This window comes from Mirounga leonina, unplaced genomic scaffold (genome assembly GCF_011800145.1).
Source record: "Mirounga leonina isolate KUSES-001 unplaced genomic scaffold, KU_Mleo_1.0 Mir_174, whole genome shotgun sequence".
NCBI lineage: Eukaryota > Metazoa > Chordata > Mammalia > Carnivora > Phocidae > Mirounga > Mirounga leonina.
In genome coordinates this window covers 49048476-49073742 of record NW_023270451.1, presented here as the reverse complement: position 1 = coordinate 49073742, position 25267 = coordinate 49048476, and the positions used below count along the sequence as shown (strand labels likewise).

Sequence of the window (25267 nt, the reverse complement as noted above, 5' to 3'; positions counted from 1 at the left end):
AACTCTCTTGGTGTTTGTGAATGCCCTAGGTGACACTTAGTTAGATTTTTTCTGGGCATACATACATGCCAAAGCCCTGGAATGCCAGGGTCCTTACTGCAGAGCTGGAATGTGGATCTGGTTTTTCAGTTCCAAAATCCTCACCACTCCTATACCTACCATCTTGTTTGCCCTTTAGGTTTCTTATGTTTGGCATTTTTGGGTTTTACTTGCTTCTGGACTTGCTAGTTAATGGCTCTCTACCTAATGCCTGTATGCACATTAAGAGAGCTCCAGAAACTGAGAAGCTATCCCAGGTATTCATAAATTAATGAGTCTAGTATTAAAATTATTAAAACCAACCTACTCATGATTTTTAGATTAATATTTATTGCGATGGAACATAAAGTGAAGTATTTTATTGATTTCAGGCTACTCGTGTAATGTGGACACCACCTCTCCGAGAAAGTTTTTCATATCCATTTCTTGTACTTCAGATGTGCATTTTAACTTTGATTCTCAGGTAATTTTTATTTATAAAATAAATCTAAATATATTTTAAGTTTCTTAAAATATACTTCAACCTATTAAGTTATAATTATCAAATTTTGTTTTCCCTTTATTTTTAGTTACTTTAAAAATAGAGTATTCAGTTGAGAAAATAATCTAAAATTACTATGTAAAAAGTTGCTTTCTACTTAAGAGTCTAGACTACAGGTTTTAGGTAATCTAAATTCCTAGAAAGATGGTTTATTTTCCAATTTTTGGAAGTGATTTTAGTCTAACCAGTCAGGGGTTTCATGGAATGAAATGTGTTAACTACAACATTTAGGACTGTAGCCTTTATATGCTTTATACTCTGTAGCTTAGCCAGAAGTCACTTTTGTTTGGTAAATAAAAGATAACAGAACATAATATATTTTGTGATAATATTACTAAACAATATGAACATTTAAAATTTTGCTTTTGAAAATTTATATACCATAGTATAAGGATTTATCAAAATCTAATACAACTTTTATTATTTACACAAAATGTTTACAGCTCTTTTTTCATATTCTAAAAGATACTAAAACCATCTGTGGTAAAAGGTGTTGGTTACTGATACATCTTTTAATTGCAGACTGGGCAGTTTAAACTTCAACATGGAGTAGTTTATAACTGCATTCTAGAATTTTTTTTCAGTCATTGTTTTAATTTTTTTCTTTAAAGCGTTCTCATAGTCGTTAATTTAATATTGCACCAACACTTACACTTTTCTTCATTGCTTTTTGAAATCTAAAAGCAGTGATATGTAAAACTGTTGTGGCTCGTATAGGCTGCATATTTTGAGATATTGGAGGGTCAGTTCACACTATTTTCTGACCATATTGCCGGAGTATTAAATTTCTAATATGCTTAGTGAAAGGAAAATAAACTTTTATGTTTAAAGTATTGTATTTACTGATAAACGAGATACAATATTTAAAGCTCTAATTAAGATTGTTTTATGCTAAGCATTTTTATAACCCAGGTATTTTCACTTCTTTTTAATGGGCTTTTAAATTTAACTATATTTTGTTACCTTATATCAAAGGTAAGGGGTCATTAGATTTCATCATTTTTCAGTTAGCTTTTCTGTTTAGTGATAGGCTACTTTTATGGTAAAACTTATTGGTATCAATTCTCTCTATTAAGGACCGCGATCAGTAATAGAAGGCATTTTATTGCACTCTGTCTTTCCAATGTTGCTTTTATGCTTCCCTGGCAGTTTGCTCAGTTTATACTTTTTACACAGGTAAGATGATTTTAAACTAATTTAAGTTCAATGCAAGATGTACTTGGTTGTTTTTATAGAAGTTTTATAATGTCATTATGTTTCTGCCCTAATAGATTTTCAAAATGTGGAATAATTATAAAGTTTACGTATGTGTATGATTTTTAAAAAATTATGTAAATCTACATTCTATTAATGTATTGGTTTAGTTAGGCACATCTTATTGATCAACATGCAAAAGACTTTTTCCTATTACTTTATTTTTTATTATTTTTTTATTTTATTATGTTAATCACCATACATTACATCATTAGTTTTTGATGTAGTGTTCCGTGATTCATTGTTTGTGTATAACACCCAGTGCTTCATTCAATATGTGCCCTCTTTAATACCCACCACCAGGCTAACCCATCCCCCCACCCCCTCCCCTCTAGAACCCTCAGTTTGTTTCTCAAGAGTCCATAGTCTCTTATGGTTCATCTCCCCCTCCAATTGCCCCCTTCATTTTTCCCTTCCTACTATCTTCTTCTTTTTTTAACATATAATGTATTATTTGTTTCAGAGTTACAGGTCTGTGATTCAACAGTCTTACACAATTGACAGCATTCACCATAGAACATACCCTCCCCAATGTCTATCACCCAGTCACCCCATGCTTCCCACCCCCCACCACTCCAGCAACCCTGTTTGTTTCCTGAAATTAAGAATTGTTCATATCAGTGAGATCATATGATACATGTCTTTCTCTGTTTGACTTATTTCGCTCAGCATAATACCCTCCAGGTCCCACGTTGTTGCAAATGGCAAGATTTCATTCCTTTTGATGGCTGCATAATATTCCAGTGTGTGTGTGTGTGTGTGTGTGTGTGTGTGTATATACACACACCACATCTTCTTTATCCATTCATTTGTCAATGGACATCTTGGCTCTTTCCATAGTTTGGCTACTATGGACATTGCTGCTATAAACATGGGGGTGCACGTACCCCTTCGGATCACTACATTTGTGTCTTTGGGGTAAATACCCAGTAGTGAAATTGCTGGGTCGTATGGTAGCTCTATTTTCAACTTTTTGAGGAACCTCCATACTGTTTTCCAGAGTGGCTACACCAGCTTGCATTCCCACCAACAGTGTAGGAGGGCTCCCCTTTCTCCTCATCCCCGCCAACATCTGTCATTTCCTGACTGGTTAATTTTAGCCATTCTGACTGGTGTGAGATGGTATCTCACTGAGGTTTTCATTTGGATTTCCCTGATGCCGAGCGATGTTGAGCACTTTTTCATGTGTCTGTTGGCCATTTGGATGTCTTCTTTGGAAAAATGTCTGTTCATGTCTTCTGCCCAATTCTTGATTGGATTACTTGTTCTTTGGGTGTTGAGTTTGATAAGTTCTTTATAGATTTTGGATACTATATGACATACCTTTATCTGGTATGTCATTTGCAAATATCTTCTCTCATTCTGTCGGCTCTCTTTTGGTTTTGTTGACTGTTTCTTTTGCTGTGCAAAAGCTTTTTATCTTGATGAAGTCGCAATAGTTCATTTTTGCCCTGCTTCCCTTGCCTTTGGTGATGTTTCTAGGAAGAAGTTGCTGTGGCTGAGGTCAAAGAGGTTGCTGCCTGTGTTCTCCTTTACGATGTTGATGGACACCTGTCACACACTGAGGTCTTTCAACCATTGGGAGTCTATTTTTGTGTGTGGTGTAAGGAAATGGTCCAGTTTCATTCTTCTGCATGTGGCTGTCCAATTTTCCCAACACCATTTGTTGAAGAGACTGTCTTTTTTCCATTGGACATTCTTTCCTGCTTTGTTGAAGATGAGTTGACCATAGAGTTGAGGGTCCATTTCTGGGCTCTCTATTCTGTTCCATTGATCTATGTGCCTGTTTTTGTACCAGTACCATACTGTCTTGATGATGACAGCTTTGTAATAGAGCTGGAAGTCCAGAATTGTGATGCCACCAGCTTTGCTTTTCTTTTTCAACATTCCTCTGGCTATTCGGGGTCTTTACTGGTTCCATACAAATTTTAGGATTATTTGTTCCATTTCTTTGAAAAAAGTTGATATTTTGATAGGGATTGCATTAAATGTGTAGATTGCTCTAGGTAGCATTGACATCTTCACAATATTTGTTCTTCCAATCCATGAGCATGGAACGTTTTTCCATTTCTTTGTGTCTTCCTCAATTTCTTTCATGAGTATTTTATAGTTTTCTGAGTACAGATCCTTTGCCTCTTTGGTTAGATTTATTCCTAGGTATCTTATGGTTTTGGGTGCAATTGTAAATGGGATCAACTCCTTAATTTCTCTTTCTTCTGTCTTGTTGTTGGTGTATAGGAATGCCACTGACTTCTGTGCATTGATTTTATATCCTGCCACTTTACTGAATTCCTGTATGAGTTCTAGCAGTTTTGGGTGGAGTCTTTTGGGTTTTCCACATAAAATACCATATCATCTGCAAAGAGTGAGAGTTTGACTTCTTCTTTGCGATTTGGATGCCTTTTATTTCTTTTTGTTGTCTGATTGCTGTGGCTAGGACTTCTAGTACTCTGTTGAATAGCAGTGGTGATGGTGGACATCCCTGCTGTGTTCCTGACCTTAGGGGGAAAGCTCTCAGTTTTTCCCCATTGAGAATGATATTTGCTGTGGGTTTTTCATAGATGGCTTTTATGATATTGAGGTATGTACCCTCTATCCCTATACTCTGAAGAGTTTTGGTCAAGAAAGGATACTGTACTTTGTCAAATGCTTTTTCTGCATCTATTGAGAGGATCATATGGTTCTTGTTCTTTCTTCTATTAATATACTGTATCACATTGATTGATTTGCGGATGTTGAACCAACCTTGCAGCCCAGGAATAAATCCCACTTGGTCATGGTGAATAATCCTTTTAATGTACTGTTGGATCCTATTGGCTAGTATTTTGGTGAGAATTTTTGCATCCATGTTCATCAGGGATATTGGTCTGTAATTCTCCTTTTTGATGGGGTCTTTGTCTGGTTTTGGGATCAAGGTAATGGTGGCCTCATAAAACGAGTTTGGAAGTTTTCCTTCCATTTCTATTTTTTGGAACAGTTTCAGAAGAATAAGTATTAATTCTTCTTTAAATGTTTGGTAGAGTTCCCCTGGGAAGCCACCTGGCCCTGGGGTCTTGTTTTTTGGAAGATTTTTGATGACTGCTTCAATTTCCTTAGTGGTTATAGGTCTGTTCAGGTTTTCTGTTTCTTCCTGGTTCAGTTTTGGTAGTTGATACATCTCTAGGAATGCATCCTTTCTTCCAGATTATCTAATTTTCTGGCATAGAGTTGCTTATAATATGTTCTTATAATTGTTTGTATTTCTTTGGTGTTGGTTGTGATCTCTCCTCTTTCATTCATGATTTTATTTATTTGCATCATTTCTCTTTTCTTTTTGATAAGTCTGGCCAGGGATTTATCAATCTTGTTAATTCTTTCAAAGAACCAGCTCCTAGTTTCGTTGATCTGTTCTACTGTTCTTTTGGTTTCTATTTCATTGATTTCTGCTCTTATCTGTATTATTTCTCTTCTTCTGCTGGGGTTTAGGCTTTATTTGCTGTTCTTTCTCCAGCTCCTTTAGGTGTAGGGTTCGGTTGTGTATTTGAGACCTTTCTTGTTTCTTGAGAAAGGCTTGTTTTGCTATATACTTTCCTCTTAGGACTACCTTTGCTGCATCCCAAAGATTTTGAACAGTTGTGTTTTCATTTTCTTTTGTTTCCATGAATTTTTTAAATTCTTCTTTAATTTCCTGGTTGAGCCATTCATTCTTTAGTCGGATGCTTTTTAGCTTCCATGTATTTGAGTTCTTTCCAACTTTCCTCTTGTTATTGAATTCTAGTTTCAAAGCATTGTGGTCCAAAAATAAGCAGGGAATGATCCCAATCTTTTGGTACCAGTTGAGACCTGATTTGTGACCTAGGATGTGATCTATTCTGGAGAATATTCCATGGGCACTAGAGAAGAATGTGTATTCTGTTGCTTTGGGATGGAATGTTCTGAATATATCTGTGAAGTCCATTTGGTCCAGTGTGTCATTTAAAGTCTTTATTTCCTTGTTGATCTTTTGCTTAGATGATCTGTCCATTTCAGTGAGGGGGGTGTTAAAGTCCCCCACTTTTATTGTATTGTTGTTGATGTGTTTCTTTGCTTTTGTTATTAATTGGCTTATATAATTGGCTGCTCCCATGTTAGGGGCATAGATATTTACAATTGTTAGATCTTCTTGTTGGGTAGACCCTTTAAGTAGAATATAGTGCCCTTCCTCTTCTCTTATTATAGTCTTTGGTTTAAAATCTAATTTGTCTGATACAAGGATTGCCATCCCAGCTTTCTTTTGGTGTCCATTAGCATGGTAAATGGTTTTCCACCCCCTCACTTTCAATCTGGGGGTGTCTTTGTGTCTAAAATGAGTCTCTTGCAGACAGCATATCGATGGGTCTTGTTTTTTTATCCAATCTGATAGCCTGTGTCTTTTGATTGGGGCATTTAGCCCATTTACATTCACGGTAACTATTGAAGATAGGAATTTAGTGCCATTGTATTGCCTGTAAGCTGACTGTTACTATATATTGTCTGTGTTCCTTTCTGGTCTATGTTGCTTTTAGGCTCTTTCTTTGCTTAGAGGACCCCTTTCAAGATTTCTTGTAGGGCTGGTTTCGTGTTTGCAAATTCCTTTAGTTTTTGTTTGTCCTGGAAGCTTTTTATCTCTCCTTCAATTTTCAATGACAGCCTAGCTGGATATAGTATTCTTGGCTGCATATTTTTCTTATTTAGTGCTCTGAATATGTCATGCCAGTCCTTTCTGGCCTGTCAGGTCTCAGTGGATAGGTCTGTTGCCAATCTAATGTTTCTACCATTGTAGGTTACAGATCTCTTGTCCTGAGCTGCTTTCAGGACTTTCTCTTTGTTGCTGAGACTCGTAAGTTTTACTATTAGATGTCGGGGTGTTGACCTATTTTTATTGATTTTGAGGGGGGTTCTCTGTGCCTCCTGGATTTTGATGCCTGTTTCCTTCCCCAGATTAGGGAAGTTCTCTGCTATAATTTGCTCCAATATACCTTCTGCCCCTCCCTTTCTTTCTTCTTCTTCTGGGATCCCAATTATTCTAATATTGTTTCATCTTATGGTATCACTTATTTCTCGAATTCTGCCCTCGTGATCCACGAGGAGTTGTTTATCTCTCTTTTTCTCAGCTTCTTTATTTTCCATCATTTGGTCTTCTATATCACTAATTCTCTCTTCTGCCTCATTTATCCTAGCAGTTAGAGCCTCCATTTTTGATTGCACCTCTTTAGTAGCCTTTTTGATTTCGACTTGGTTAGATTTTAGTTTGTTTATTTCTCCAGAGAGGGTTTCTCTGATATCTTCCATGCTTTTTTCAAGCCCAGGTAGTATCTTTAAAATCGTCATTCTGAACTCTGGTTCCAATATCTTACTAATGTCTGTATTGATTAGGTCCCTGGCGGTCGGTACTGCCTCTTGTTCTTTTTTTTTCAGGTGATTTTTTTCCGTCTTGTCATTTTGTCCAGAGGACAATAGATGAATGAGAGAACATAATGCCAACAGGGTTACAACGTCTCCAGAAAATATACACTAAACAAATCAGAAGAGACCTGAAACCAGGGGAAAAGACAGGGAAAGAAAGAAAAATGAAAAAAAAAATATATATATATAAGGAAAAAGATAAAGAAAAAAAAAGAATATGATCAAATATGATCAGGCTGGTGCATAGATCAGTGCTACACACTAGATTTTGGGCGTATTTTGATCTGTTAGAAGAAAGTGCCTCCCAAAATTTTAAAGAAAGAAAAACTTACAAAACTTACAAAAGTAAGGGTAAAATGATGAAGGGATGGAATATGACTGTAAAGATGAAAATTATAGAAGATTTTATTTTATTAAAGATTTTATTTATTTATTTGACAGAGAGATAGAGAGCATAGATAGGCAGAGTGGCAGGCAGAGGGAGAAGCAGGCTCTCCGTTTAGCAGGGAGCCCAATGCGGGGCTCAATCCCAGGACCCTGGGATCATGACCTGAGCCGAAGGCACACACTTAACCACTGAGCCACTCAGGCACCCCATAAAAGATTTTATAAAAGGAATTGATAAGAAGTTGGTTGAAAAAAGAAAGAAGAGGATTTAAAAAAAAAAAAAATAGGGAGAGAATGTGATCAGGCAGGAGACTAGAACAAAGCCATACAGTAGAGATTTAGGGTATATTTTGGTCTGTTAGAAGAAACTGTATCCCAAAATTTTAAAGAGAGAACAACTTATATATATACCAAAAATAAGGTTAACTAGTATGAAGGGATAGAATATGACTCTTCTGGAAAGTGGTCGCTTTTCTGTTCAGAGAGTTGCTGCTATTCTTTTCTTCAATCTCCTGTTGAGTTCCTAGGTGTTCAGAATGGTTTGATCCCTATCTAGCTGAATTCCTGGGACCAGACGAAATTTAGGTCTCTTGCTCTTCTCCCTCCTATTACTTTAATTCACAATTTTTCTTGTTTATATTTGAGATGATCTCTATAAATTTGTCTGTAGATTTTCCTTTTATCTTAGGAATCATTTTGGATACCAAGTTACACAACATGGTAAGGGCTAATCCTACTCTTCATGGTAAGGGGTATGTGCTTCTAATCTAGCTGTTGGCTCTTTTGTCTGAAGGGCAGAATTTTACTGGACACCATTTCTCGGAGCTTCAATCATGACATTATTTGAGTGAATTTGGGGCCATATCCTGTTTCCCCAAACAACTAAGTAACTAATGGCAAGAGACTGAGCTGGGGAATTAGTTGAAGGTTAATTTTGATGAGATTTCATGATAAGCTAAATTTTACATTAGAACTCCTTTCCACCTAACTAACCATCACTGATAATAATAATGTTCTCTATTGGCAGTGAGAAATTGTGCCAAGAAGGCTTGTGCTGCTAGTTATTTACGAAAATTAAATTATAACCTCAACTTAATTGGTGCTGCATGTTTAAAGTATTCTCTCTGCTTTACTTCCTTATAGTTGGCCCACAGGAAGTCTGTGGTTTCCATTATTTGCACATGCCAACATAGATTTCTAATGTGCATCACTTCCTTGCAAGCACATTTATTAATCCACTGGTGCTGATGAATCTCTTTAAGTAGCTGTTTGGGTAATTTTGATGTTGCTTTAATGATTTTCTCTCCATTCAAAAGATGTGTTAAGCTTTTAGTTTTCTTTTTTGTCTTTTTTCTTTCATTATTGAGATATAATTGACAAGTAACATTTTGTAAGTTTAAGGTATACAATATGTTCATTTGACACATTATTATATTTCAATATGATTACCACCTTAGTGTTAAACATATCTGTTAGGTCACATAATTATTATTTCTTTGTGGTGGTGAGAGCATTTAAAATTTAGTCTCTAAGCAACTTTGAAGTGTATAATACAGCATTGAATATTATCACTGTGCTGTGTGTTAGATCTCTAGAACTTATCCATCTTCTAGTTGCAAATTGGACCCTCTGTCCAATGTCTCTCTTATTCTCCCATCCCTCAGCCCCTCATAACCACAATTCTACTCTTCGTTTCTACAAGTACGGCTTTTTTAGATTCCATATGTAAGTGATACCATAGTATTTGTCTTTCTCTGTCTTACTTACCTCACTTAGCATAATGCCTTCAAGGTCCATCTATGTTAAATTCTATGTATAAGGAACAGAGAGTCAAAAGTTTACAGAAGAGTTTCATGTTCAATTTCAGTTTTTATGTTTTCAGTGCACAATGCACTCATCTCTGATTTCAGGAACAAAATTGGTCCAAAGCCTGATCTGATTCAAAATTCTTTTTTGTTTCCTGGAAAAAAAATTTCACCCGCCCTCAGACCTACTCACCTAATACTAGCCTCATGATGAAACCTTCATCTGGAGGGAAGAAGAAAACAGTTTCACAGCATAATGTTGACTCTGTTGCTTGTATTTAAATGAGAGGGTTCTCTTTTCAACCATCAATTCAAATAACATTTCAGCAACTGAGCAGAATTTTCACCCATGAAGTGTTTCTCTTAGCCAAAGCTTATTTGTGATAGTTAAGAAAGGTGGTCTAGACTTGGATATCCTAACAATATTGGTCTATGAGAGGAAAGAAAAGTAAACTTAATATATGCTAGACTTCAGTATTAGAGTTTATTTCATTTAACCCTCAAGGAATCCAGTCAGATGGATATTACAGATGAAGACACAAAGGCTCAAAGATTAAATTAAAATCAAGTCTGTCCAATTGCAAAGCTCCAGCATTTTCCAGTTTATTTTTGTTGCATCTCTAAGGCCTTTGAACTCTTCTCTATTGAAGGTTATATACTTGGCTATATTATCTTACTTCCTTGCTAAAATGCCTTCAGGTTTCATGCAGCATTAATAAAAGAAATATGTATTTGAAGAATATTTCTGTACCTTTTGTGAAACTATCATTAATTGAGTATACTCTATTATCTAATTGCTTTCCTATATAAGTACCTATATGACACATTTTTCCATAATTAGCATCAAGATTAATTTTCCTCTCCAGGTGAATTTATGAACTTCCTTTTAACAACTGTAACTATTCTATTAAATGAGGGGAATTCAACAGGAGACAAGCAGAAAGCAACTGCATTTTTATACTCCTAATCCCTCTTAAAACCTGTGTTCTAGACTTGTTTCTCTCCTACCCCCCAAATTTAGATGAAATCTTAGGAGGTTCCATACATATTCTTTTCCTTTTCATTTTGAAGAAAAGTTTCATTTCAGTAAAAAAAATTTTTTTGAGATCTTTAAAATGTTGTGTCTTCTGACCATTAAAATGGTATATATCCATTTATTTAGTTCTTGTTTAATTTCCTTCAATAATGTTACATAGATGTTTCATTAAATTTGTTCTCAGATGTTTCATTAGATTTGTTTCCTTATATAGGAAAGCAATTAGATAACAGAGTACACTCAATTTTCTATTTTTGATGCATTTTAAAAGATTGGGTATTTTGTATTTGTTAGGTATATAGTCCTACATGTGTTAATTAGGCAAAGTCTGTTAATTGTGCTGTTCAAATTTTTTAGGTATCTATTTTTGTTTATTTCAGTTACTAGAGGAGGAATGTCTTAAAATCTTCCACTTTAACAGTTGATTTGTTGATGTCTACTTTTAGTTCTGCAAATTCTTACTTTAAATATTTTGATGCAATATTATGATGTGCACAATTGTTAAACATTCTTTTTATTTTTGTTTTGTGTTTTAAAAAATTTTAAGTGCGTGTGTGTGTGTGTGTGTGTGTTTGTGGTAAGAACACTTAACATGAGACATCTCCTCCTCACAAACTTGTTAAGTACAGATAGAGTACAGTATTGTTATCTACAAGCACAGTGTTGTGCAGCTGATCTCTAGAGTTTTTGATATTGCATAACTGAAATTGTATATGCGTTGATTAACAACTTCCCATTTCCTCCTCTCCACCCAGCCCCTGGCTATCGCTATTCTATTCTTTGCTTCTATGAGTTTGACTATTCTAGATACCTCATAAAGTGGAACCATGCGGTATTCGTCCTATGACTAGCTTATTTCACTTAGCATAATGCCTCATTCATATTGTTCCATATTATAGGATTTCCCTCTTTTTTAAGGCTAATGATATGCCATTGTATGTGTATGGCACATTTTTTAATCCATTTATTCATTGATTGTGATTTAGGTTATTTCCACACCTTGAATACATGAATAGTGCTACAGTGAACATAAGAGTGCTAATATCTCTTCAAGATTCTATTTTCAATTCTTAAAATTAAATACCTAGAAATGTGCTGGATTATAGGATAGTTCTATTTTCAATTTTTTTTTAGAAAAAAAAATTTTTTTTTAAAGATTTTATTTATTTATTTGACAGAGAAAGACACAGCGAGAGAGGGAACACAAGCAGGGGGAGTGGGAGAGGGAGAAGCAGACTCCCTGCCGAGCAGGGAGCCCGATGCGGGACTCGATCCTGGGACTCCAGGATCATGACCTGAGCCGAAGGCAGTCACTTAACCAACTGAGCCACCCAGGCGCCCCCCATTTTTTTTTTTTAAGATTTTATTTATTTATTTGACAGAGAGAGAGAGATCACAAGTAGGCAGACAGGCAGGCAGAGGGAGAGGGAGAAGCAGGCTCCCTGCTGAGCACAGAGCCCGATGTGGGGCTCGATCCCAGGACCCTGGGATCATGACCTGAGCTGAAGGCAGATGCTTAACCATCTGAGCCGCCCAGGCGTCCCTAGAAAAAAAATTTTTTTAAAGATTATTTATTTGGGGGAGAGAGAGAAAGAGATCACGAGCAGGCGGGGGGGGGGGAGGGTAGAGGGAGAAGCAGACTCCCCGCTGAGCAGGGAGTCTGATGCAGGACTCTATCCCAGGACCCTGGATCATGACTTGAGCCAAAGGCAGATGCTTAACCGAACTCACCCAGGCGCCCTGTTTTCAATTTTTTTGAGGAACCTTCATACTGTTTTCCATAGTGGCTGCACAATTTTGCATAAGCATCATTATTTGTCTATGTATCTAATAAGGGATAATATCATCAAGAAGATAAGAGATAATGAGTGTTGGGGAGGATGTAATGCGAAGGGAGTAAACACTTCTGCTCTGTTGGTGTGAATTTAAATTGTGCAGCCACTATGGAAAAGAGTATGGAGGCTCCTCATAAAATTAAAAATAGAACTATCATATGATCTAGCAATTCCATTTCTAGGTATATATCCAAAAGAAATGAAAACAGAATATCAAAGAGATATTTGCACTTCCATGTTTATTACAGCATTACTCACCATAGCCAAGATGTGGAAACAACTAAGTGTCTGTCAACAAATGAATGCATAAACTAAGTGTCTGTCAACAAATGAATGAATGCAACAAATGAATGGGATATATATATATATCTCACATATACATAAACACGATGGAATATTCTGCTATAAGAAAGAAGGAAATCCTGCCATTTGTGTCAACATAGATGGACGTTGAGGGCCTTGTGCTAAGTGAAATAAGTCAGGCAGAAAAAGATAAAATACTGTATCATGTCACTTATATGTGCAAACTAAAAAAGCCAAACTAGCAGAAACAGACTTGAATGATGGTTACCAGGGTGTGGGGGTGGGAAATAGGGAGCTATTGGTCAAAGAGTACACACTTGGAATTAGAAGATGAATGGGGGTGCCTGGGTAGCTCTGTTGGTTAAGTATCTTGATCTCAGGGTCCTGAGTTCAAGCCCTGCTTTGAGCTTGACGCTGGGTGTGGAGCTTACTTAGAAAAGAAAAAAGAAGATGAATGAGTTTTGGGGATCTAATGCACAGTGAAGTGATTATAGTTAACAATTTGTTTTATGTACTTGAAAGTTGCTAGGGGAGTAGATCTTAAATATTCTTACTGCTAAAATTAAATGGGAATTTTGTGAAATAATGTTTTTAGCTAACACTGCAGTGGTAATCACATTGTAATATATGTGTATCCAATCAACAGGTATACACCTTCAACTTATACAATGTTAGAAGTCAATTATATCTTAATAAATCTGGAAAAAAAGCAACAGGGGAGTTCTTGGTAGAGATTCTAACTACAATAAAAAGGGTAAAGTTCTTAAGTCCAGTTAGGTTCTCATTATCCATTACCTGGAATATTACCTGGAACCACTTTAAACCTGCCTTACCTACTTTTGGGGGAGATGGTGGGTAGTGGGGAATTTATGCTGAGAGAACAAGAAATGACAAAGGGTTTGAGAGTAAGATTTTAGCCCCAAACTCCCAAATTCTGAGTAGTTGATCTATAGAGCTTGTAATAATTTATGCATTCTCTGACTCAGATTTGATGGTAGCTTTTGCTCTGCTGAACCTACTTTATGAGGCACTTGATAATGTGTTGAAGAGAGGTTTGCTGAGCTATTTGTCTTTGCCTATTTTTCCCTACCACCAGCAAATCAGTTCCGTTAGGGTGGAGATAGCATTGGTACTCTAGTATCCATTGAAGGGATTTGAATTTATAGCATTGTTTTTAAGAAAACTATATTTTAAGCTCCAAGTAACTAAGGTATAAGCAAAGCTCTGAGAAACTATAGTCACGTAAATTGATTATTACTTGAAAGTATTACCATCTTCAGCTGTTTAAAACAAACATCTCTTGGGGATTCTTGGGTTAATTATCCATTGTTTTTGTGCTTACAAATTTTTTGAAATTGTACAGTGAACTACTAACTTCATTACTACTGAATGTTAAATTGTATGGGACTTTTCTCTCCAAAGGCCCAAACTAAAGAGTTCCTGGGCCCAGTCAAAATAATGACCGTGAATGCAGTCCTCTAAAGTAAAAGAAATGGTAATACTGTAATTTGCAGTAGAGCTCTGTAATCTTTAATTTAATAAAACATAACCCAAATAAAATGTTGGCTAGTTGGAATCATAGAGCATATTGCCTTTTCATCCTGGCTTCTTTCATTTAGCAATATGCATTTAAGGTTTCCCCATGTCTTTTCATGACTGGATAGCTCATTTTTTTATACTGCTGAATAATATTTCATTGTACGGATATACCACAGTTTGTTTATCCATTCACCTCTTGAAGGACATCATGATTGCTTCCAGTCTTTGGTGATTCTATAAACATTTGTTTGCAGGTTTTGCATGCATATAAGATTTTAACTCAGTTGGGTAAATACCTAGGAGTGTGATTGGTGGATTGTAGTGTAAGGCTATGTTTAATTTTGTAAGAAATTGCCAATTTTATCAGGTTTTTGGATTTCAACCATTCTAAGCAACAAGTATGTCCTTGTTGCTTTAATTTACAGTTGCCTAATGGAATATTACATTTACCATCTCTACATGTGGTTATTTGCTATCTATATATTCTTTGGGTAAGGTATTTGTTCAGATCTTTTGCCCATTTTTTAAATTGGGTTGTTTTCTTATTTCTGAGTTTTAAGAGTTCTTAGTATATTTTGCATACCAGACCTTTATCAGATACAAGTTTTGCAAAGATTTTCTCAGTCTTTTATTTTTCTTAATAGTGTCTTTTGCAGAACTGAGGTTTTTAATTTTAAGAATGTCCAATTTATTAGTTTTTTTCATGGGTCATGCTTCTGATTTTCTATCTAAAAACTCATCAAATAAGGTCATCTAGGTTTTCTCCTTATGTTTTAGAAGTTTTATAGTCTGCATTTTAAATTTAGGTCTAAGATCCATTTTTATTTAATTTTTCTTGGAAAGGTGTAAGGTCTAGTCTAGGTTCATCTTTTGTGGATGAATGTCCAAGTCTTCCAGCCCATTTCTTGAGAAGACTATCATTTCTCCATTGAATTACCTTTGCTCCTTTGTCAAAAGTTTAGTTGCTTGTAATTGTGTGGCTTTGTTTCTGGGCTTTCTGTTTTATTGCAGTGTTTAATTTGTCTATTATTTTTCCAATACTGTGCTGTCTTGATTACTGCAGCTTTTTGGTAAGTCTTAAAGTCAGCTAGTGTCTAGCTTTTTTAGAGTTTTCTTTTTGTCTTTGGTTTCAAGCAGTTTTTACCATGATATGCCTCAGTGTGGTCAAGTTTTTGTTTGTTTTAATTTATCCCTTGTTGGGGATTTGTAATATTTTATGAATCAGTGTTTTTTTCTTCTGTAAATGTTGGGAACTTCTCAGATATAATCTCTTTAAATATAGCTTTTATTTCATTCCTTCATCCCTTTCTGACATATACAGTATAATATATTAGACCTTTATATTATATGTTCTGTATCTATTATGTTCTTTTACATATTTTTCATCTCTTTATCATTTTATAGTTTTTTCTAAATGTTTTCTTCTGACCTATCTTCCAATTTATCATTTCTTTGGTTGGTTGTGTTTAACTTGCTTTTAAATCCATCTTTGACTTCTCAATAGTGATTATTGTAATATTTAGTTACACATTTCACTTTCTATTATGGCTTCCAATACTCTCCTGGAATTTTCAATATTAAATGTTATTTCCTTGCACATATCAAAAGGAAAGTCTATGTCTGATGATGCCAAACATGTTTTTGAGTAGTTTGCAAGCAAAGATTGGTTTTTACATTTTTAAAGTGTTTAAAAAAATAGAAGAAGAATCTACAACAGAGATTGTATGTGGCCCACAGAGCATAACACATTTACTGTCTTTTTACTTAAAAATCTACTCACCCATGAAGTAGATTCTATATGGATCTGTTTCTATTGTCATAGTGATAATGTCTTATCTCCTGTATCTGGTTAGTTTTGATGTGGTGTTGGATATTGTACATGAACAATTACAGAGTTAATTTGGGACTGTGTTGATATTAATTTCGTCCAGAGAAGATTAAAAGTTGCTTCTGGTAGGCAAATAAAGACACAATCTTGAATCACCCACATTCAGTGAGAGAATGAGCTAATTCAAAGGTGGTCTTTAGTCTCTCTGAGGGCTGCTTAATTTCTGGTTCTCTCATATTACAGCCCAAACCAAAGCTTGGGGACTTAGCAGAGATCACATTCTTGGTGTGCCCTGAGTAAGGAGTCCATCGAAATCTCTCAACTGCCTCTATTAGAATCTGCTTCTTTTGGAATTGGCAGATGCTTCTGGGATAAAAGCAACTTAAAATGTCACGCTCATCACTGTAGATTTTCATCTCTTCTCTGGTTTTAACTTCCTAATACTTTTTTGCTTTGTTAGTAATCTGTGGCTTTCGTACAGGTTTTGAAATATTTTTTCTAGCTATTCTAGTTCTTAATGATAAGGTTGGCTCAAATTATTTTGATTGTCATTATTGGAAATAAATTCCACTCATATTTACTTATGAATAGTGAAGTGTTTGCTTTTGACTTTTTTTCATGTTTGCTTTTTTAATATTTTTATTTCAGATAGCTTCATTATTTCCCATGTATGTTGTGGGGTACATTGAGCCAAACAAATTTCAGAAGATCATTTATATGAACATGGTAACATTTTTAATATTCATAAGTTAAATATTAAAACAAGATTTCAGGATTTATAAAACAGAACTGACACTCTTTTGGGGTACCTCCTTGCAAGTAGTATTTAATTAATATGTATGATGTTGATATTATCCAGAAGGAAAGATTACATTATTATATATCTATATCTATAATATTCAGATCTATAATAGTCAGATGTTTTATGTTCTGTGAAACTTTTAAAAATTTTAATGTTTTATTTATTATTGTCACTACTTTTGAAATTGCTTTTTCTCCCCAAGACCTGAGACTTTTAGCACTTTGCATTAATGTGACACTGTAAATTTTATGCTTTTGAATTTTTTAAATCTTGGTTTCCAAACACATACATAGACTTTAGATAAAATAAAACAAAGCTTTGTTAGTGATGGAAATCATCAAGTAGTCCAACAGAAGTAAGATTAGAAAATTAATACTTATGACTAAGTCTTTCTTATTATTATTGAATCAATAGAAACAATAGTGCTTTTTTTCTGTTTTCTTTATATCAAGTATCAGAGAAATAAGATTAAATTCTGCTGTATATAATTTATGGTGTTGAAAAACTTCGAACTTCTATTATCATTTGGCCAGGATCTATTTATTAATCTTATTTATACATATGAAGTTTATATTAGAAATGACTATGCCTGTAGACAAAGTATGCATTATACTATATATCTAATAACAATAAAACATGTTTCCTTTCTTCAATTTGCAGGTTTCAGTTCTCCTTTGTTTTGTGTTGATGTTTGGAAATCCAATGTATTTATCTTCTTATTATTCTTCATCTTTGTTAATGACTTTGGTAAGTGTTTGCTAAGCTCATGAAGATTTTTTTTTTTACCTGTCAAATAGTAGGTTTACACATGTAATATAAGTTTAGGAGAATAAATAGTGCCCTTCCCTGATAATTGCTCATGTGAAAAACTTTTCCCCAAATAATGCTTTTTTTTCTCTCTTATCCTTGAAAAATGAATACAATACAAAGTTTATCTCTTTAAAGTAATGTCCAGGTAAATATTTTAAAAAACAATCATAAGGTAATAAGACTTACTTTAAAACTATGCCATAATTAATAATAAAAATTATTTATTTCCTTCTACATCACTTCAGTATACTAAATAGTTATTGAAATGACATTACCATTTTCCAAAACATTTTTGGAACGTCTCTGAAATGCTTTCACAGACTGTAGCACATTTTTTGAATATCTTCATTGGTGGCAAATCTTCATCTTTCAAGGGTGGATTTAATTTTTGGAAATGACCAAAGTCTTGTGAACAAGGTGGGTGATTAGATCTTGGGTGATCTAGATCTTGATCAAAATATGGTATGACAATAATTAGATTGATTTTCTTGGCCATAACTAAATTATCTCTGAAGGCAGTTTGGAAAGAGGAGTTTCAAACTGTTCTGAGCAATGGCAACATGATTAGAATAATGTATAGTCTCCTCATGTGACTTACTTCCATGGGATAACACTTATTTGGATATGTATTTGGAATGGTGGCTCAGTAAAATTGTTTTATTACTTTATAGTCACACTTCTAATATTCATGAGCCAGAACATGGAGTGTTTTCCTCCACTGGAATGTTTCTGGGATATTCTCTTTCCACTATGATCAGAGATGATATGAACCACAGTAATACCAAAATATGGCACTTTTTCATGTATGGTACATTGATTGACTCTTGAGATTATCCCTATATTTTAACATTTTTCTCCCCAAACCTTTTTTTCTTTGGCCTCATAGTAAGTAATCCCTCCTTTTTCTTTTTCCCCAAAAACATTTTCAACATTTTATCAAACTTTGTTAGCATTACAAAGTAGAGGACTTACAATCATCTACCTCTTTTTATGAAAACATTTTATTTTGAAATATAGCACACATATAGAAAACTGCATAAAACAAATGTTTTGTATACTTAGTACCCTATTACTAGTAAGTACTGATAAATGAATTGTTATTTGACATACATTCTTAAACTACCATCAAGTCAAAATTAGAACTTTTCTAACCATTCTAGAAGCCCTCTATGTGCCCTGCCCCAATTATAAATCGCCTGCACTGGTATAAAGCATAAATAACTATCTAGACTATGGTAATTTCTCCTAGCTTTCCTTTATAGTTTCCTCACTTAAGTTTCTATTTTTATCTATAGATTTCCCATATATCTTCCTGGTGTTATTTCCAAGAAATTTATTTTTTAGGAATTCACGTCATTGAACATGTGAGGGTTCTGTGTTCTACATTTTGCTCTTTGAATCCTCATGGTGTAGCTTTATGTCTTCCTTTGCCTTCTTTATTTATAATACAATTGATCTTTGAACAGTACAGGGAGGGGGTTAGGGACATTACACTCCCATGCTGTTGAAAATCCACTTATAATTTTTGATTCCCCTAAAACGTCTGATAACTAACATTGACAGAAACCTTGTTGATAACACAAAAAATTGATTAACAGTGTATTTTGCATATTATATGTATTATGTACTGTATTCTTAAAGTAAGCGCTAGAGGAAAGAGAATGTTATTAAGGAAATCATAAGGAAGAGAAAATACATTTACAGTACTGTATTTATAAAAAAAAAAATCCATGTATAAGTTGATCTATGCAGTTCAAACCCATGTTGTTCAAGGGTCAACTGTATATTAATAATTGGACCTAAAACTTATACAGGTTTGATCCCTTTGGCAAGTCTATAGTATTGTTCTTTCATCAGGAGGCACATAATATCTGGTGCCTCTCTTTTTATGATGGCAGCCATCAGTGCTTAGTGCCAGATCCATTCATTAAATAGGAATTACAAAATGGTGATATATCAATCCTTCACTTACAGTTCATATAGGAAAATAAAGTACATGTCTAAATAAAGAAGTTGGGAGGAGGTAGAAAAATATTTGAAGAAATGATGGCCAAAAATTTTCCAAATTTGATGAAAATTATTAACCAAGATATGAAGACTTTTATTGAATTCCAGTACAAGAAACTGAGAGAAAGCTATAATAAAGCACATTATGATCAAATTGCTCAAAATTAGTGACAAAGAGAAAATCCTAAGAACAGCCAGAGAAATAAGACATATTAAATATTGAACAGAAGGTAAGGTAAGAATTTTTCATAAGAAAAAATTGAAGCAATAATACAGTCAAGCAACATCTTTATAAAGTAGGGGCGCCTGGGTGGCTCAGTCGTTAAGCGTCTGCCTTTGACTCAGGTCATGATCCCAGGGTCCTGGGATCGAGCCCCGCATCGGGCTCCCTGCTCAATGGGAAGCTGCTTCTCCCTCTCCCACTCCCCCTACTTGTGTTCCCTCTCTCACCGTGTCTCTCTCTGTCAAATAAATAAATAAAATCTTAAAAAAAAAAAAATAGGGTGTATCTACAATTCTATACCCAGCAAACATATCTTTCAAAAATGAAGGCAAAATAAAGACTTTATGACCAGCAGATTTTCATTAAAATAAATGTTAAAGGAGGTCCTTCAGCTGGAAGGAATAAAAAATTAGATGTCATTCTGGTTCTACACAAGTGAAGAGCACTGAAAATGAAAGCTAAAGGTAAATATGTAAGGTTTTCCTGCCATTTTTAACAACTTGGATGGCCCTTGAGGGCATAATGCTATGTAAAATAAGAAAGACAAATACTATCTTTCCATTTGTGTCTTTAGTTTCTTTCAGCAGTGTTTTGTAGTTCATTGTTTTAGTCTTTCACCTCTTCAGCTAAGTTTATTCTTAATACTTTATTCTTTTTGAGGCTATTCTAAATGGGAGTGTTAATTTCCTTTTCAGAGTGTTGATTGTTAGTGTGTAGAAATGCAGCATATTTTTGTATGTTGATTTTGTATCCTGTTACTTTACAGAATTTTTTAATTCTAACTGTGTGTGTATAATCTTTAGTGTTTTTACATAGAAGATCACATTATCTGCAAACAGATAATTTTACATCTTCCTTTACAGTTTTTATGTCTTTTATTTTTTTTTCTTGCTTAATTGCTGTAGCTAGGACTTCCAGTGCTATATTGAATAGAAATCATGAAAGTTGGCATCCTTGCCTTGTTCCTCATCTTAGAGTAAAAGCTTATACTTTTTCACCATTTAGTATGATGTTAACTGTGGGATTTTCAAATATGACCCTTATTATATGTTAAGGTAATTTCCCTCTATTCCTAGTTTGTTGAGAGTTTTTATCATGATAGGATGTTGAATTTTATCAAATGCTTTCCTGCTTCTATTGAGATGATCTTGTGATTTTTAATTCCTCATTCTGTTAATGTAGCATGTTACATTAATTGATTTGCGTATGTTGAACCATCCTAGTTGCAAGATAAATCTCACTTAATCATGGTGTATGATCCTTTTAATGTGTGCTGTTAAATCTGGTTTGCTTGTATTTTGTTAAGAATTTTTACATTTATGTTCATCAGGGATATTAGTCTGTAGGTTAGTTTTCTTGTAGTATCCTTGTCTGGCTTTGGTATCAGGGTCATGTTGGCCTCATGAAATATGTTTGGAAATGTTCTCTCCTCCTAAGTTTTTTGGAACACTTTGAGAAGGGGCGACATTAATTTTTCTTTAAATGTCTGGTAGAGTTCACCAGCAAAGCCATCTGGTCCTGGTCCTCTCTTTGTTGGGAGTTTTTTTGATGATTTGTTCAATCTCCTTACTAGTTACAGGTATGGACAGAGTATCTGTTTCTTTATGATTCTGTCTTGGTAGGTTGTATGCTTCTAGGAATGTGTCTCTTTCTTCTATGTAATCCAGTTTTTAGCATCTAGTTGTTCATAAAAGTCTCTTATAATCTATTTTGTTTGGGTTTAGTTGTTTCAGATGGGAGAGTATGTGTGGTTCCTGTTATATTAACTTGACCAGAAGCAGAAATTCCATTCTGATTGATTTTAATAATTTATTTTTGGGGTGAAATATTATGTTTCTAAGAATAAGAAATATACAAAAAGTTATATTTTGAAAACGTCACTCCCTCCCATTTCTTCTTACTCCATTCTCTCTACTTCTTTTTACCTTGGTCCTACCTTTCTTGTAAGATATCTCATTGGTTTTCTGGTTTACCCATTTAGTTGTTTTTTTTTTTTTTTTCACTAATAAATATTGCATATTTTTAAAATTATATCTCCTCTTATTTACATGAAAGGTAGCATACTATAGGTAGTTTTCTGTACTTTGGTTTTTCTTTTTTTTTAAGATTTTTTATTTATTTATTTGACAGAGAGAGCACAAGCAGGTGGAGTAGCAGGTAGAGGGAGAAGGAGAAGCAGGCTCCCCACTGAGCAAGGAGCCCAAGGTGGGGCTTGATCCCAGGACCCTGGGATCATGAGCTGAGCCGAAGGCAGTTGCTTAACCAACTGAGCCACCCAGGTGGCCCTGTACTTTGGGTTATCAGCCTATTGTAGATATCTTGTAACAACCTATCCTGGATATCATTCTATATAATTTCATAGAGATCTTCTTCATTCTTTTTATAGTTTCATAATACTGCCCTGTGCATTTTCCATAGGTAATTCAACTACTGTCCAATGTCTGGGCATCTAGGTTGTTTCTATATTTTGTATTTACAGTGTTGCTGTGTATAATCTGGTACATTTATATTTTCCTGTTGCTGGAATTTCAGGAATCCTGGCTCACCTTGAACTAACTAGATGTTGCAAAATTCCACTCAAAATCTAAGTAATACACAGACCTAAGATTTCAGTTTCTCATAGGAAGCTTTTTTTTTTTTTTTTTTTACCCCAAACTTGAGAACAAACAAATACCTTATCACCTTGTAGCAACGGTAGGAGGAGTATTCCTAGTAATTGAGTGTCTGTCAGTTTGGGCTGCTATAGTAAAAATACTATAGACTGGATAGCTTACACAGAAATTTATTTTTCACAGTTCTAGAGGCTGGGAAGTCCATGATCAGGGTGCCAGCCAATTCGGTCCTTGGTGAAGGCTCTTTTCTTGATTTGCAGACAGATGCCTTCACTATATCCTTACATAGTGGAGAGAGAGACAGCTCTCCCATATCTCTTCTTATAATAGCACAAGTCCCATTCATGAGGGCTCCACCATCATGGTTTAATTACCTCCCAAAGATTTCACCTTCCCATATGTCACATTGAGGATTAGAGTTTCAACACATAAACATTTGGTGGGGAACATAAACATTTAGTTGATAGCACTGAAGGGTATGGTTTGAGAGGACCCCAGCTTTATGCCTGTCTCAAGTCCACTTTCTTACCTTCCATAGTCCCAAGCCCTTTTCTTCTTTTGATGCAAGCCCATAGTTAAAACTTTATTCTGCAGTTCTCCTTTAAGACTGCCCTAGATTCTCTCCTAATTGTTTCAGTTTTTTAAAGTCATCTGCTTTTCTCTGGCACCTGGAAAATTCATTTTCTTTCTTATAACTTCACTTAGGCATATTTTAAACATTTTTAAATATTTTATTTAGAAATTCAGAGAGGAAGGGTTTTCATGTTAATTTAGACCACTAATTTTGCTGGGTGACTTACATATACCCTTGCATGCACACACCTCCCACATACCATCTACACCTTCAGAGGAGTGGCCTGCACTAGACATCCCAAGTAACTCCGTGAGGAATTAAGTTGATTCTAGAAGCAACTTTTTGGCACACAAAGCATTTAGCTCTCACTACAAGGAAATTTGCCAGGTCCAAATTTTGAAAAATCAACAATTAAGAAGGAAAATGGGTGGTTACAGCCAAGATGGAAGCTGGTGACAGTGTAATTTTTGAAATGTATCATTCATATAAAATGTCAATTTTATTTAATTGTTTCATTTTATGTCATGTGCATTTTAGGTGATAATTCTAAAGAGAAATAAAATTCAAAGATTGGGAGTATCTGAACTCAACTTTTGGGTAAGGTTCAACATTTTTAACCATTTCTTCAAACTCTTTATTTCTATAAACTGAATATAGACAATATACTTTAAAAATTGAATGACTATGGCCAATAAATCTTACTAATACCTACTCACATAGGGTGAGAAATAGCCCTTAGCAACATCTACAAGTCATTATCAAGAAATGAGTTCATTTATTTCAGCACTTTGCTCATGCCTCTCTTTACTTTTCATCTTGCTGTACCCTTACTGCCTTGCTTTCTAAATTTTGAGTTTCTCTCTTTGGATTTACTAACCTTCTCTTCAAAATAACTCAGTCTGTAGTCCTGACCCCACTTTCCCTTTTTCTTTCCTCTACATCTGTCATCTATCTGTTCTTCTGCTTCCCACTTTAGACTATTATTTTTTTCTCTGTACCATTTTCCCTACAGTCTCCCAGCCCCTTCTTATTTCATCTCAGCCACTACCTAATCTATTTAACTTCTTCCCAAATATGCAAATGGATGGCCCATGTACCTCTATATTTGTGTGTTTTGTTTCCAAGTTAAATAAGTATATTATTAGGTAGGCACTGCAATTACTAATTCTCATAATATTGGACAGATGACATTCCTTGTTTTTCTCTTGGTCTTTAATGTAGATGTATACCTGTTAAAAAAATAAAACCTATATTGAAGAGCTATGTGATTACATATGATATATTAATAGGGTAAAACTGAGACGTTATGGTAAGATCAGGTAGATTTCTTTTTTTTTTTTTTAAAGATTTATTTATTTATTTGAGAGAGCGAGAATGAGAGAGAGAGAGAGAGTACATGAGAGGGGGGAGGGTTAGAGGGAGAAGCAGGCTCCTCGCCAAGCAGGGAGCCTGATGCTGGACTCGATCCAGGGACTCCAGGATCATGACCTGAGCTGAAGGCAGTCGCTTAACCAGCTGAGCCACCCAGGCGCCCCAGGTAGATTTCTATGCAGAATGCAAAAGAAGGAAATGGACAGAGTTGCCAGTTACTCACTGCTGGAGGCTTTCTCCCATCCCTAATGATGAAAATATAGGGATATTTGGGTACTTGAATTATTAGATGACATGCCCTTCTAATACATGATCTTTTTATGTCAGAAAAATTAGCAATTTTTTTTTAAAAGATTTTATTTATTTATTTGACAGAGAGAGACATAGCAAGAGCAGGAACACAAGCCGGGGGAGCGGGAGAGGGAGAAGCAGGCTTCCTGCAGAGCAGGGAGCCCGATGTGGGACTCGATCCCAGGACCCTGGGATCATGACCTGAGCCGAAGGCAGATGCTTAACGACTGAGCCACCCAGGCGCCCAAAATTAGCAATTTTTAAAGATTAAACCAAGAAATCAATGGAGAATTCAAAGATCTTCATTTAATAACTGAACTCAAAAGAAAGTCAAAATTTCCATTACAAACTATTGAAAAATGGAAACAAATAGAACAGCGTCCATGGACATTTAGGGAATTGTGTCAAAGCTGCACTAAGAAGAAAATTTATTGTCTTAAGTATTTACAATTTAGACTGGAAAGAGTAAAAATCAAGCTTTCCACTCAAGAATTTCAAAGAAAGAAAAATCCAAGGAGAAAAAAGTTGAGATATAATTAATGTTCAGCTTACATTTATATTTTGAAGTTGATATAATTGATATTGTCAGTCTTTTGCAAAAGGGAGA

At 34.9% G+C, this 25267-nt stretch overlaps 1 protein-coding gene across 1 annotated transcript in view; it reads left to right on the top strand.

Moving 5' to 3' along the window:
- The window catches only part of DPY19L2 (dpy-19 like 2), a 90883-nt gene that overhangs the window by 27848 nt on the left and 37768 nt on the right, over positions 1–25267 (top strand). The window contains exons 8-12 of the mRNA XM_035021409.1: positions 411–502; positions 1657–1756; positions 16619–16696; positions 17433–17519; positions 23536–23595. Coding sequence (XP_034877300.1) covers positions 411–502; positions 1657–1756; positions 16619–16696; positions 17433–17519; positions 23536–23595 — 417 coding nt within the window. The remainder of the gene's footprint in view (positions 1–410; positions 503–1656; positions 1757–16618; positions 16697–17432; positions 17520–23535; positions 23596–25267) is intronic.